A 14568-nucleotide genomic window follows, 5' to 3' on the forward strand; every position below is an offset into this window, starting at 1 on the left:
CATAAAAAAGAACCAGTCAGAAATGAAGGATATACTAACTGAAATGAAAAATTTACATGGAGTCAATAGTAGATTAGATGAAGCCAAGAATCAAATCAGTGATTTGGAATATAAGGAAGCATAAAACACCCAACCAGAACAGCAAAAAAAAAAAAAAAAAAAAAAAAATGAAGATAGTGTAAGGAGCCTCTGAGACAACTTCAAGGGTACCAACATTTGCCTCATGGATGCTGGAAGAAGACAGAGAACAAGAAATTGAAAATTTATTTGAAAAAATCAGAAAGAATATAAATTAGTAAAATAGATAGTAGGTCAGATGATAATAAGTGCCTTAAAAAAATTAAAGCACAGTAGGGGGGCAGACAGTGCTAATGGATCTCAGGCAATATTAAATAGTGTGGTCAGGTTGTTCTCCTAGAGAAAATAACTTTTGGGCTAAGACCTGAAGTGAGGGAGGGAGCCATGAGCATCGGAGTCAGAGTGAGGAGAAAGTGCAAAGACCTTGAGGCAACCTGGAAGTGAGGCCAGTGTGGGAGGCTGCAGGAGAGTGAGTGCCTGGGAGAAGGTGGAGACTGGAGAACAGAGATTGGGCAGAACCTGCTAGACCATCTTCAGGACTTCAGCATCTACTCTAGGTAAGAGTAAAGACTTGAAACAAAGGAGTGATATCATCTGGCTTACATGTTTAAAGAAAGAACATATACTCATAGCCCATAAACACAGACAACAGTGGGGAAGGCCAGGGGAAGGTGGTGGGGGCTGGATGGAGGTGGGCAAAGCGGGGGAGGGGAGGGGAGACATCTGTAATAGTGTCAATGACAACAACAAAAAATTTTAAAATAAAAACAGTCACTCTATTTTGAGAACAGATTACAGTGGGAACTAGAACCAGGGAGACACATTAGGAGATTATTGCAATAATTCAGGCCAGAGATGATGGTGGCTATAACCAGGGTGGTTATAGTGAGGGTGAAAGTTATCAGACTTTTGACATATTTTGACACAGAACTTCTGACAACTTTTGACACAGAACTGGCCTGTATATAAGACATGAGAAAAGGAAGTAGTCAGGGATGACATGTAAGTTTTTGGCTTGAAGTTGCCATTAGCTGAAAAGAGGATGGACTGGTTGGATGGGGCTTGTGGAGTTGAGTTTGGGACATGTTAAGCTTGAGATGTTTACTAGGCATCCAAATGGGAGTTATTAAGTAAACAGATAGTATGTGAGTTTGAGGACTAAGGAAGACAAAGGAGCTAGAGAACTGAATTTGACAGCCATTGGCATAAAGGTGGTATTTAAAGGTAAAGATAAAATGAACTCATCAGAGGTGCAAGTGTAGGTAGTAAAGAAGGGACGTCCATGCCTTGAGGCACTGCAATGTCTCGAAGTTGGGGGGGGCGGCGGGGGCGGGGAGGGAAGATCCAGCAAAGGAGATGGAGGAGTTTCTGACAACAAGGCAAGAGACATTCACAGAAAGCTAGTGCCTTGGAAGCCAAGTTAAGAAAGCATTTAAAGGAGGAGAATCATGGCCAATAGTGCCAAATTATGCTCAGGGTGCAAGTAAGATGAAGACAACAACCGACCTTTGTATTAAACAAAATAATGGTATGGGAGACCTTGACAAGGGCATTTCTGAAAGACCAATAGGGGTGAAAGAAACCCTTTTTGTTGTAGAGGGTTCAGGAGAGAATGGACAGAAAAGAATAAACAGTACAAGACAACTCTTTTGAAGCTCTTTTTCTGCCTTATCAGACTTTGAGACTGAAAGAGAATCCATGCATCCTTGATTAAACTGACACAAATACATACTGGAACCCAGTAATCTTAACATATCACATCTTATCGCCAAAGCATAGAACACAAAGCAGCTAGAAAATTCCACTACAGCACACGAACTTACTTCATTTTTTTTTACGAAAAGAACTACCAATTCTGGTAGAAGTCCTAACCTAAATGAGATGGCCACCTTCCTCTAATTTTGTTAGATGAAGCTAAATAAGGTTCCATTATTTGTCAATAAATTGTATTTCCCCCCGCTGTAAATTAGTGGGTGGAAAACCAGATTAGCTCAGCCTTATTTTTCTACTCCCTAGAAAAGCCATTTATCTCATGAGAACTTTAACCCCAGGGACCAGTTCACCCTCCTGAGTCATCCAGGATCAGCACAAGTGCTTCTCAGATAAGGTCAGCTTACTGTTCAAGAGCCTCCATAGGCTCCCAGGAGTCTCAGGAGAGTTAATGGACAAGATGTGCCAGGAGGACAGGCTTAGGACCCCAGATCTGCCCTGCTCTCACCCCCTATCCAGAAAATGATGTGAGGGGAGCAATATATATATATAAAATAAAACTTTAGCATATCATCAATAAACTCACACTTTTGGACGACCTCCAACCACTCCCATCAGACCAGGTGCTAAAGAGAAAAAAAAAAATTTAAAACAATTTCCTTCTTACAATACAAGGGTTTGATTAATGGTATAATATAACCTCAGTGTGGTCCACTGTAACAAAGGATTAATTTTCTAACACAGGGTGCTATTAAGTTCTTCAGAAAATGAAAGTTAAAACAATGTCCAGAATTCATAATTAAGAATCAGTAAATGGAGGAATAATTTGACAATTAAAAATTCATATGGAATAGAATCAAGTTATTATTACAACTGAAATAGTTGAAAGAGATAAGAAAGCAAACAATTTTCATCACATTAAAAGAATAACATTGTCTCCCATCCAAGTACTAACCAGGCCCGACCCTGTTTAGCTTCCGAGATCAGACGAGATCGGGCGTGTTCAGGGTGGTATGGCCGTAGACAAAAAGAATAACATTGTACTTATTTGCTACATTTTTCTATTTTAAATATTCAATTTATAGAATTAACTCTTTTAACAGCCAAGGGAAACCTTAAACTTTATTGCAGGAATTTTTGGTTGTGTTTTTGTTTGTTTGTGGATTTTTTATTTATAGGGACAGCTTCTCCTTGCTCCAAAAACCAAAACATAATCAGAAATGGTTAGCCTTCTTAAACAGAACTTTTAAACTTGAGCTATAGAGAAGAAAAAGGTACTAACTTTTCTCTCTCTTTGTCCATATACACCACCTAGTGGATTTATAATTTAATTAGAAACAAGAACGAGAAAAGACTTATATGATCTAATAACTCAAATGATACTGTTGGCTAAAATATAGCACCTTATAAAAATATGGCAAGGAGAGTATTATAGGAAAACAATAAGGGTTTGGCTTATAAGACTATCTTGTCTGTACATTACGTTCATCTTTGAATGTTATCTGGATATTTAGGTAGATGACACATCTGTAAAAGGTAAGGAAGGAATTAAGAAACTATACTGTGGGAAATAATCATAAAGTAAAGTTACTCAGAAGAAAAAGGTCAACTAAACTGTCACTTATAATATAAAATTCTTGTATGTAAGCATGCAATATTTAGGTGAATTTCACATTATATTAAGAATACAACCAGCATTGAATATTTATGTATATTTCACTTTATACTATATCCTCATAGTATTTCAATACTATAAATTATAGGGCCTTAAAAGTCAATTAGTCTAGTTTTCTGACTTCACAGATGAGAGAACTGAAGTCCAGAGAAGTTAAGCGATTCTCTGAAAGCCCACAGTTAGGCAGTCGAATGATCAGAACTCAGATTCCTTGAGTTTTTCCACTACCCCTTCTGCTAAAGTAAAAAGTGGTACTCAGAGCAGACACTAAGTAAAATCCATACAAATAAATATGTAATTGCATCCTTTTATGAGACAGGCTAATAAGGGAACCTATTTTAGACTGGAAACGTTTTCTCAGTGGAAGTCACTGATAAAAGAAGGGAATAAGCAAAGGAAATAAGCATTTCAGGCAGCAGGGAAAAACAAACAAAGGTGCATATACTTTCTCATTCTAGAGGTGGAAAAGGACATGGCGTGTTAAAGGCACTGAAAGCAGGGCTGCAATGTGGAGAACAAGGAAGAAGTCCCCAACAGACTCTGTGGGGAGACAGACAAAAGCTGGCCCAAGTGGGGGCACGTGGTCCTGGACTGGGTTTTCTCCTTAATGCAAGGGAGTCACAGAAGGATGCTAAACAGAGAAGCCATGTGCCCATATTTTGACTTTGTAAAGATCATTCTCTATTTTTTTAATATGATTTTATTGATTTTTTAGGTAGAGAGAGAGGGAGAAGTATAGAGAGATAGAAACATCAATGAGAGAGGAATATCATCAATCAGCTGTCTCCTGCACGCCCCCTACTGGGGATGGAGCCCGAAACCTGGGCATGTGCCCTGACTAGGAATCACACCAGTGACTTCTTGGTTCCTGGGTCCATGCTCAACCACTGAGCCACATCGGCTAGGCAAGATCACTCTTTAAAAACAATGTTTTTTCCTCTTCAATGTATAAACTAAATATTAAGTTCAATGAAAGGGTATATACATTATCATCTTCCTCTCACAGCTGTCCTATAACCACCCAGCTTTCTGTCCCAGAACCAAACATACTTTTCTTTCTTTCTTAACAAAAATTGTAGCATACACATTGTTTTGCATTTTGTTTTAGTCCCTTAACTATCTTGGAGCATTTTTCATATGAGCTCACAAAAGCTGCATAATGTTCAATTTTGCAGATATGCCATTGTTTTTTAAATCATGTTTCACTGTTTTTTGATGTTTTTTTTTTGTTGTTGTTGTTAGTCCTCACCTGATAATATTTTTCCATTGATTTCTAGAGAGAGTAGAAGGGAGAGGGAGAGACAGAGAGAAACACATCATTTGGTTGCCTCCCACACGCACCCCGACCAGGGCTGGGGAACCTGCAACCAAGGTACGTGCCCGTGACTGGAAGTGAACCCTGGACCCTTCTGTCCATGGGCCGAAGCTCTATCCACTGAGGAAAACCAGCTAGGGCTTAACTGTTTGGGGTTTTTTAAATTGATTTTAGAGAGAGAGGAAAGGAGAGGGTAGAGAGATAGAAACATCAATGAGAGAGAGACATCAATTGACTGCCTTCTGCACGCCCCCTACTGGGGATCGAGCCCACAACATGGGCATGTGCCCTGACCAGGAATCAAACCAGGGACCTTGTGGTCCCTCGATTGATACTCAACTACTGAGCCACACTGGCCAGGCTAAATCATGTTTATTTTAAATCATGTATATAATTTTGCCCTTCTGTAAGATATCTGAAGGATGAATTCCCTGAAATAGACAGGTGGATCATAAAGGCTCTACATAATTTTAATTTTTGATAGATATTGCTAAATTGCTCCCCAAACTGAGTGAATTAATTTATATGCCCACCAGTAATGTATGGGTGCCTATAATCCTACAGCCCTTACAAAAGCACTATATTGTCAGAATTTTTGAAATTTGGCAATCGGATAGGTGGAAAATGGCATTTCATTGTAGTTCGCCTTTCTCTTATGATGAGAACAGCTCACATTCACTGCATGTGAAGAATTACTTGAAGGGGCAAGAGTGCAGTCAGGGAGACCAGTGAGAAGCTAATGCAGTAAGCCATGTCAGAAGTGGTTGGGGTATGGCAGTGGAGGTGGCAAGAGGGAACAGATGCACACCATATGTTGCATAGAATCTTGGCCACACACTGGGTGTAGAGAAAGAGAGAGGAGAGTGTCAGGGTGATTTTGGGGGTTTTGAAAGATGGTTTATAGGACCAAAGGACTTGAAACAACTTAAATGTCCATCACAGGGAATTTTCACATCTATAGGACAGAATATAATGTGGCTGTTAAAAGGAATTGAGGAAATTAAAAGGAATGAAACTATAATCTATTAGGTTAAAAAAACAAGGTTTAGAATAATATGACTTGCATGCTATCTGTGCATAAAATGGGGATGTTGTATATGATACTACTATTTGTGTTGGGAAAAAAAAGTTGTATATAAATGCCTGTCTATGCATAGAGCATAGAAGGATTTACAAAAAGTATTGACTCTTCAGAATGAATTGGGGGCTGGAGTTGAAGTGAGAAACTGACTTAATTCTCATTTGATTTTGTTGCAGTGTCTGAATTCTGTACCATGTGCATGTACTATTAAAAAAAAATAGCCAAGCTAGTGTTGCTCAGTGGTTGAGCACTGACCTGTGAACTAGGAGGTCGCCATTCGGTTTCCAGTCAGGGCATATGCCTGGGTTGTGGGCTCAATCCCCAGTGTGGGACATGCAGGAGGCAGGCGATCAATGATTCTCTCTCATCATTGATGTTTCTATCTCTCTCTCCCTCTCCCTTCCTCTCTGAAATCAATAAAAAATATTTCAGTAAAAATAAAAAAACAAACAGAAATAAAATCATTAATCTCAATCTATGCCAACCACGCCGCCTGCAGGAGACGGGCACAGCCTTTTCTCTGCTCCCCAGATCTACACTCACACGAAGAAGGCATGTCCCCACTCAACCTCCACGTTTCTGAATTAATTCTTCACTAATTGATGCTAATGCCTTTTAGAAATGTTGAAAGCCTCATGGGAAAGCTTCTGCCTGAACTCTGTGTGGCCGATAATCTTAATCTGTTCTGTTTAATAACAAACTTCATCACTGTGACTTTTGTTTATTAATCTTGCTTCCTATTCTTTTCACTTGGGTCATCCCAAGCTTTTCTTGCCCACAGAGAGCTGCACAGAAACTCCAATAGTTCTACTCCTCTGCCAAAAAGAGCAGGCACACAAGCCAAGCTTGCCTGAAAGAGCCCTTCTTGGGACCTTCAAAACTGAGTCTGGTGTAGCCCTTCCGAGTGATTCATGTTTAGGATAAGCAGTAGCTTGAATGAGACTTAAAAAAATAAAGTCAAGAGAATTTTCAGGAGTAGAGGCTTGATAGTAGATATGCCCTTTTGACTCCTATGAGACCAGAGTATAGAAATGATCTGTCCATGACCTACTTTGATTTCTGAGAGTTCCCTCTGCCCTAACATGTTCTGTTACAAAAAGGAAGTGGCAAAACAAAATTTTAGTGGTGGATTTTCTACATGCTATTACTATTGATACAAAGTTAATTTGGAGCGGTATCTGCCATATCATCAAACTACAAGGATCTGAGCCAGAGGTTTGTGCACAACATGGTAATATGCATTCACAGTATTAACCTCCGATCCTGGTTCTGTTGAGTTCAACTGCATGTCTTTAATTATTCTATTTCTTCTAAATTCAGAGGATAAAACCAAGATGTAGCCAACTGTTAAACCAAGGACCTTTCTTAAAGTGTTTTCCAACACACTTATGAGATTGGTCATAATATTTATATATACTCAAGCACTTTGAAATCTCAAGCTGCTTTAACCAGCTGTCATTTTGGTGTCAAACTCCGGTCATTTAAATGTGAAACAAAGGTCAAGAGAGGGTTTGTCGTACTCTTTTCCTATCAGAGAAATACTTTATAGTTATTGAATTCTGCTTAAATTCCTAGCAGTAAGTCCCCATGGCATACTCCTGCTATCTGGGCCACATGAGATTTTATGATTGCTCACAAATAAAAGACATAGAAATAAAGCAAAGTAAAAGTATCAAATTAATATTTACAGTATTATCAACCACCAAAAATATACACAAGCCAGTTATGGTCTATGCAAAATTGGCACGGATTATTAAGAAACATATATATCTAAGACTGATACCCAGTATGTACACAATGCCAATTCAGTTCTTTCTCTGTATGTAAAATAAGATGGCATAGTCGTTTTTTCATTGCTCATTCTAGAAATTACACTGTATTTTAAAAAATGTTTTTTTTTCTTGTTGATAGATACATCCCACTCCCCCTTCCCTCCCCCGCCTTCCGCCCAACCCCTACCCCTTCCTCAGGTCTTCACTACCCTATTGCCAATGTCCATGGGCTATGCATATAAGTATATAAGTTCTTTGGTTTATCTCTTCTCATCCCCCCAACCTCACATTGAGGTATGTCAGTCTGTTACACTGTAAAGATCATTCAAAATTTTGCTAAATTGTTGTCCTTTAAAAAAAGAGCTTACTTGCCCTAACCGGTTTGGCTCAGTGGATAGAGCATCAGCCTGTGGACTGAAGGGTCCTGGGTTTGATTCTGGTCAAGGGCATGTACCTTGGTTGCAGGCACATCCCCAGTGGGGGCTGTGCAGGAGGCAGCTGATTGATGTTTCTCTCTCATCGATGTTTCTAACTCTCTATCCCTCTCCCTTCCTCTCTGTAAAAAAACCCAATAAAATATATTTTTAAAAAAGAGCTTATTTATTTCTAAAGCTTATTCTCTCAGTTTGTTATTTAACTTTAAAATAATATATATATACGAGAGGCCCAGTGCACGAAATTCATGCACGGGGGAGGGGCGTGTCCCTCAGCCCAGCCTGCACCCTCTCCAATCAGGGACATCCTTCTCGCAATCCAGGACTGCTGGCTCCCAACTGCTTGCCTGCCTCTGCCTGATTGCCTCTAAAAGCTTCTGCCTGCCAGCCTGATTACCACCTAACCACTACCCTGCCAGCCTGTTCGACACCTAACTGCTCCCCAGCCAGCCCAATTGCCCCTAACCGCCCTCCCCTGCTGGCCTGGTCACCCCACACTGCCCTCCCCTGCCAGTCTGGTTGCCCCTAACTGTCCTCCCCTGCAGGCCTGGACTCCCCCCAACTGCCCTCCCTGCAGGCCTGGTCATCCCCAACTGCCCTCCCCTGCAGGCCTGGTCCCCCCCAGCTGCCCTCCCCTGCAGGTCTGGGTCTCCCCCAACTGCCCTCCCTGCAGGTCTGGTCATCCCCAATTGCCCTCCCCTGCAGGCCTGGTCCTCCCCAACTGCCCTCCCCTGCAGGCCTGGGTGCCCCCAAACTGTCCTCCCCTGCAGGCCTGGTCCCTCCCCAACTGCCCTCCCCTGATGGCCTGGTCTCCCCCAACTGCCCTGCTCTGCTGGCCTGGTCACCCCTAACTGCCCTCCCCTGCAGACCTGGTCTCCCCCAACTGCCCTCCCCTGCCAGCCCGGTCACCCCTAACTGCCCTTCCTGCTGGCCTGATTGCCCACAACTGCCCTCCCCTGATGGCCTGGTCTCCCCCAACTGCCCTCCCCTGCTGGCCTGGTCACCCCTAACTGCCCTCCCCTGATGGCCTGGTCTCCCCCAACTGCCCTCCATTGCTGGCCTGGTTTCCCCCAACTGCCCTCCTCTGCCGGCCTGGTCACCCTCAACTGCCCTCCTCTGCTGGCCTGGTTTCCCCCAACTACCCTCCCCTGCAGGCCATCTTGTGGCAGCCATCTTGTGTCCACATGGGGGCAGCCATCTTTGACCATATGGGGGTGGCCATCTTGTGTCTTGGAGTGATGGTCAATTTGCATATTACTCTTTTATTAGATAGAATATTTTTGTTCAACATCCATTTCTGCTTTTTTCTCTAGAATCTTGACTCTCATATTAAGAAATATTTGCTAATTCATATCAGGATAATGGATTGTACAAGATTATTTTATTACTAGAGGCCCGGTGCATGAAATTCGTGCACAGGGGGGAGGGGTGTGGGTATCCCTCAAGCCAGCCTGCACCCTCTCCATTCTGGGACCCCTCGAGGGATGTCCGACTGCCCGTTTAAGCCCGATCCTGGTGGGATCGGGCCTAAACGGGCAGTCGGACATCCCTCTCACAATCCAGGACTGCTGGCTCCCAACTGCTCGCCTGCCTGCCTTCCTGATTGCCCCTAACCGCTTCTGCCTGCCAGCCCGATCACCCCCTAACCACTCCCCTGCCAGCCTGATTGATGCCTAACTGCTCCCCTGCCAGAGTGTTTGCCCCTAACTGCCCTCCTCTTTAGGCCTGGTCACCCCTAACTGCCCTCCCCTGCAGGCCCGGTCCCCCCCAACTTCCCTCCTCTGCTGGCCTGGTCACCCCTAACTGCCCTCCCCTGCAGGCTTGATTGCCCCCAACTGCCCTACCTTGCAGACCTCATCGCCCACAACTGCCCTCCCCTGCTGGCCATCTTGTGGTGGCCATCTTGTGTCCACATGGGGGCAGGATCTTTGACCACATGGGGTTGCCATATTGTGTGTTGGAGTGATGGTCAATCTGCATATTACTCTTTTATTAGATAGGATAGAGGCCTGGTGCATGGGTGGGGGCCAGCCGGTTTGCCCTGAAGGGTATCCTGGATCAGGGTGGGGGTTCCCTTGGGGTGTGGGGCGGCCTGAGCAAGGGGCCTGTGGTGGTTTGCAGGCCGGCCACGCCCCCTGGTGATCCAAGAGGAGGCCCTGGTATCTGGAATTTGTTTACCTTCTACAATTGAAACTTGTAGCATGGAGCGGAGCCAAGCCTCCTGCTTGCTCCGTGGCCGGCAGCCATTTCTTTTGGGGCTTGTGTTCTTCTATAATTGAAATTATGTAGCCTGGAGCAGAGGCCTAGGCCAGCCAGGGCTGCAGAAGCTTTGCTTCCTCCATTGCCGGGGGAAACCCAAGCCTCCCGCTCTTTCCAGCTCAGTGGCTGCTGCCATTTCTGTTTGGATTTGTTTACCTTCTATAATTGAAACTTTGTAGCCTTGAGTGGAGGCTTAGACCTGCAACGGCATGCAGAAAGCTTGACTTCCTTTGTTACTGGGGAAACCCAAGCCTCCCTCCTGCTCTCTGTGGCTGTAGCCATCTTGGTTGGGTTTATTTGCATATTTGCTCCTGATTGGCTTGTGGGCGTGGCTTGTGGGTATAGCAGAGTGATGGTAATTTGCATATTTCTCTTTTATTAGGTAGGATAAGAATTAGCCATCATATTAAAGAGCAAGGACTCGTTGGCCTGCGGACTCAAAGGTCCCAGGTTCGATTCCGGTCAGGGACATGTACCTTGGTTGCGGGCACATCCCCAGTAGGGGTTGTGCAAGAGGCAGCTGATCGATGTCTCTCTATCATCGATGTTTCTAACTCTCTATCCCTCTCTCTTCCTCTCTGTAAAAAATCAATAAAATATATTAAAAATAAATAAATAAAGAGCAAGGACTTGCCAAAACCGGTTTGGCTCAATGGATAGAGCGTCGGCCTGCGGACTCAAGGGTCCCAGGTTCGATTCCGGTCAAGGGCATGTACCTTGGTTGTGGGCACATCCCCAGTAGGGGGTGTGCAGGAGGCAGCTGATCGATGTTTCTCTCTCATCGATGTTTCTAGCTTTCTATCCCTCTGCCTTCCTCTCTGTAAAAAAATCAATAAAATATATTTAAAAAAAAAAAAAGAGCAAGGACTTAAAATTATGCATTCAAATAATGACTAAGGAGAAAAAGTATTTCAAGGTTCCCATTTGGTTCCCTTTAAGTGAGGTTTAGCCCTTCCGAGTGATACATTCATCCAGTTCTATTTTGCTGTCCTTTGCAGCTAGTTCATTCAGGCCTTCATTGAACATAAACGTATTGAGCATCCCCTGTGAGCCAGGCGTGACTCTTGGTACTGGAGAGTTGGTAGTGAATGGTAACAATCACTCACCCTCCTTGGAGAGCTTACATGTTAGATGGGAGATACAGACAGTAAAGACATGACCAATAAATAACATAATTGCAGCCAGTGGTTGATAAAAAGAAGGAGGGTAACAGATTAGAGAGTGACTAGGAAAGGTGCTACTTCAGTTGTGACAGGCCTCTCTTTATCTTTACTCAACTCCATATTCAAGCATAGCATTTTCATACGTAAGAGCTATTTATTCACACCAACTACTTTTCTCATGATAAAAGCAATGATATTCCTCAACTTGCTGCATCTAGATTCAACCCCAGCCACTTGACTGAAAGTGTTTTTGCCAAGGTCATCACTAGCATCCTTACTGCAAAATCAAATGGGAACTTTTTGTTTTGTTTTTATCCTATATGACCTCTTTGTAGCATGTGACACCATGGCCATTGCATCCTTTTTTAAATACTTTCTTTCCTTGAATTTTTAAAAGCCTCTGGCAGATCCTTCTAAGCCTATTTGGAAGGATCCTCTTTAGCAAACCATTGCATGTTGATATGAAATTAGTATCTATATATTGATGTCTCCACAGAGGCTCCCTACTGGATAGCGCCCAAACCTGCTTCTTGCCCCATATTATCTTTTTCTGTGAGTGGTACCATCATCCACCCAGTGGTCCCAGCCAGATCCCAGAATGATCTTTGACATCCCTCCCTTATTTCTCAAATCCAATTCAGCCCTGTAAATTCAGCCTCCTAAACATCTGTAGTCTGCCCTACAATGAAAAAAGGGGGCATAAATGCTGGGATAAATAGTTATAAAATAACTTTGATAGTCATTAGTTACATTGCATTTATTGGAATTGCTGTCCTTTGCACTTAGTTCATTCATGCCTTCATTGAACATAAATGTATATCCTATTTTAGAAAGCAAGGAGTGATCAGTGATCACTTTCTAAGCTATGTAAATGTCTAATGACTATGTTGTAAACCTGAAATTAATATAATATTGTATGTCAACTGTAATTCAATTTTTAAAAAGTAGGTCATATAGTGATAAGCGCCCTCAAGAAAAATAAAGCAGAGAAGGGGGACAGGATATTTAGGCAATCTTAAATAGGGTGGTCAGGTTGTCCTTCTGGGCCTTCAAAACAGTCTGGGAATGAGGAGCTCTTTTCCTCTCTGATCTCAGAGTGGTTTGGATGTGAGCCTTGGAGCTGTCAGAGGCTGTTGCTCCAGCTTCGTGGAGAAGCTGGTCTTTATAGCCAAGAAAGCAAGGAGTATAAAGTGCTCATTGTCTATTGCAATAGAAATTTGAAGAAAGAAATAGTTAATCAGAATATGCACAAACCACTTACTGGTACATCTATATGGATTGCCCATGAGAAAAAAAGGCACAAGATATACTTAAGAGCTTTGACATGACATATAAGTATAAAATCTAATTAAACACAATCTGATTCAATCATTCTAAATTAATCATCAGAGAGAGAGGCCAACAAGACTAAAACAATTTAAAAATAAGACCCTTATGTAACAGTGTTACAAGTAAATTCAGAAATAACAATGAGACATTATTGAAATATCCAGATTACTACCAGGATTTACTGCAATTAGTTTTCTCTACTTAATATGCATGTGCTTCAGATTATAAAACCAGGAAGTTCATTTGTACGATGAACCAAAGACCATCACATTGATCAGCTGGAACTTTTCACCCATTTCCCACAGTCTAATTGCCAATACAGCAGAACCTAATATTCAAAATGCTATCTGCATTCCACATATATTTTAAGATGAGCCACCTATTCTTTGATTCAAGGAGAAAATGGTAGATTTTCTCCCTTTTATACAAGTTATGTTCATAAAGTATAAAATCAAAGTATAAAATCATATTGATTGTTAAAGACAAAATGTATTTCAGTATAATAATGTACTCTCCACAGTACGTTATATACTAACACAGTCAACATCTGAGAAAAAAGGGGAAGGCCAAAAATTCAAGAAAAAATATTAATGTTATATTTTACCAATGATCTTTCAAGCCAAATATGATTTGGTTTGGGACTATAATTTGGGGAAAAATGCTTGGCAAAACTGTTAAACCACTGCATCCCTTCAAGTTCCAATTCAGCTGCTTTTAGATTTCAAATCTTTCCCTGAAAGGACTATATTGTTAAATCTATATTGTTATGGTTAAATCTCCATATGCCTCTATTTGCTTCATCTCTATAATAAAATTTTAAGCTCCCTGATTGCAGTTGCTCAATCTATATGGTGTTTGTAGCATCTACTAAATCCTCCACAACATTGATATTCACAAAATGAAAGCCTGAAAACAAATGAACAAACCCCACATCTTAGAATCTGCATTGGTCACAGACTGGAGTGGCTGACTGCTCAAACCAATTCTCTTGTGGCCACACCTATGGGACCCCTTCTCTGGTTAAAGACTCTACTGCAAGTATGTCAAACTCACCGGCCAAGAGTTTGACATGCTTGCTCCACGCCTCTGCCCACAGGAGCAGGCACACAAGCCAAGCTTGCCTGAAAGAGTCCTTTTTGGGACCTTTAAAACTGAGTCTGGGAAAGAACTCTTTTCCACTATGATCTCAGATATAAGCTTTGGAGTGATCAGGGGCTGCTGCTCTAGCTTCATGGAGAAGCTGGTGTTTACACAAAGCAGAGAGGGGATACAGAGAGAGGCCAGCTGAGACAGACAGACACTGCTAATGCCAGCTTCAGCCCTGTTCTTCCCACAATTAAGTTCTGAGTCAGTAAATCCCATTGACTTACTTTCACTAGTTATTGTAAGGATTCCACCACTGGAAGCCAGAATTGTAACTAGTGCAGATGCAGATGTGCATTACTGTAAAGACTCTTGGAATCCATGAGGTACAAAATCCTCACATTAGCCCTAACTGGTTTGGCTCAGTGGAAAGAGCGTCAGCCTGCGGACTTAAAGGTCCCAGGTTCGATTCCGGTCAAGGGCATGTACCTTGGTTGCGGGCACATCCCCAGTAGGAGGTGTGCAGGAGGCAGCTGATCGATGTTTCTCTCTCATCAATGTTTCTAACTCTCTATCCCTCTCTCTTTTCTTCTCTGTAAAAAATCAATAAAATATTTTTTTTAAAAAAATCCTCATGTTAGGTATTAGGAAAATTGATTCGTTAGAGAG

General features: G+C 42.3%; 1 protein-coding gene across 5 annotated transcripts in view; it reads right to left on the reverse strand.

Moving 5' to 3' along the window:
* The window catches only part of LOC307099815 (uncharacterized protein), a 96691-nt gene that overhangs the window by 43863 nt on the left and 38260 nt on the right, over positions 1–14568 (reverse strand). For all 5 annotated transcript variants that reach the window (XM_079771796.1, XM_079771800.1, XM_079771798.1 and 2 more), the window contains one exon: positions 2375–2414. In XM_079771796.1, the coding sequence (XP_079627922.1) occupies positions 2375–2414 (40 nt within the window). The remainder of the gene's footprint in view (positions 1–2374; positions 2415–14568) is intronic.

This window comes from Cnephaeus nilssonii (assembly GCF_951640355.1).
Source record: "Cnephaeus nilssonii genome assembly, chromosome: 5".
NCBI lineage: Eukaryota > Metazoa > Chordata > Mammalia > Chiroptera > Vespertilionidae > Cnephaeus > Cnephaeus nilssonii.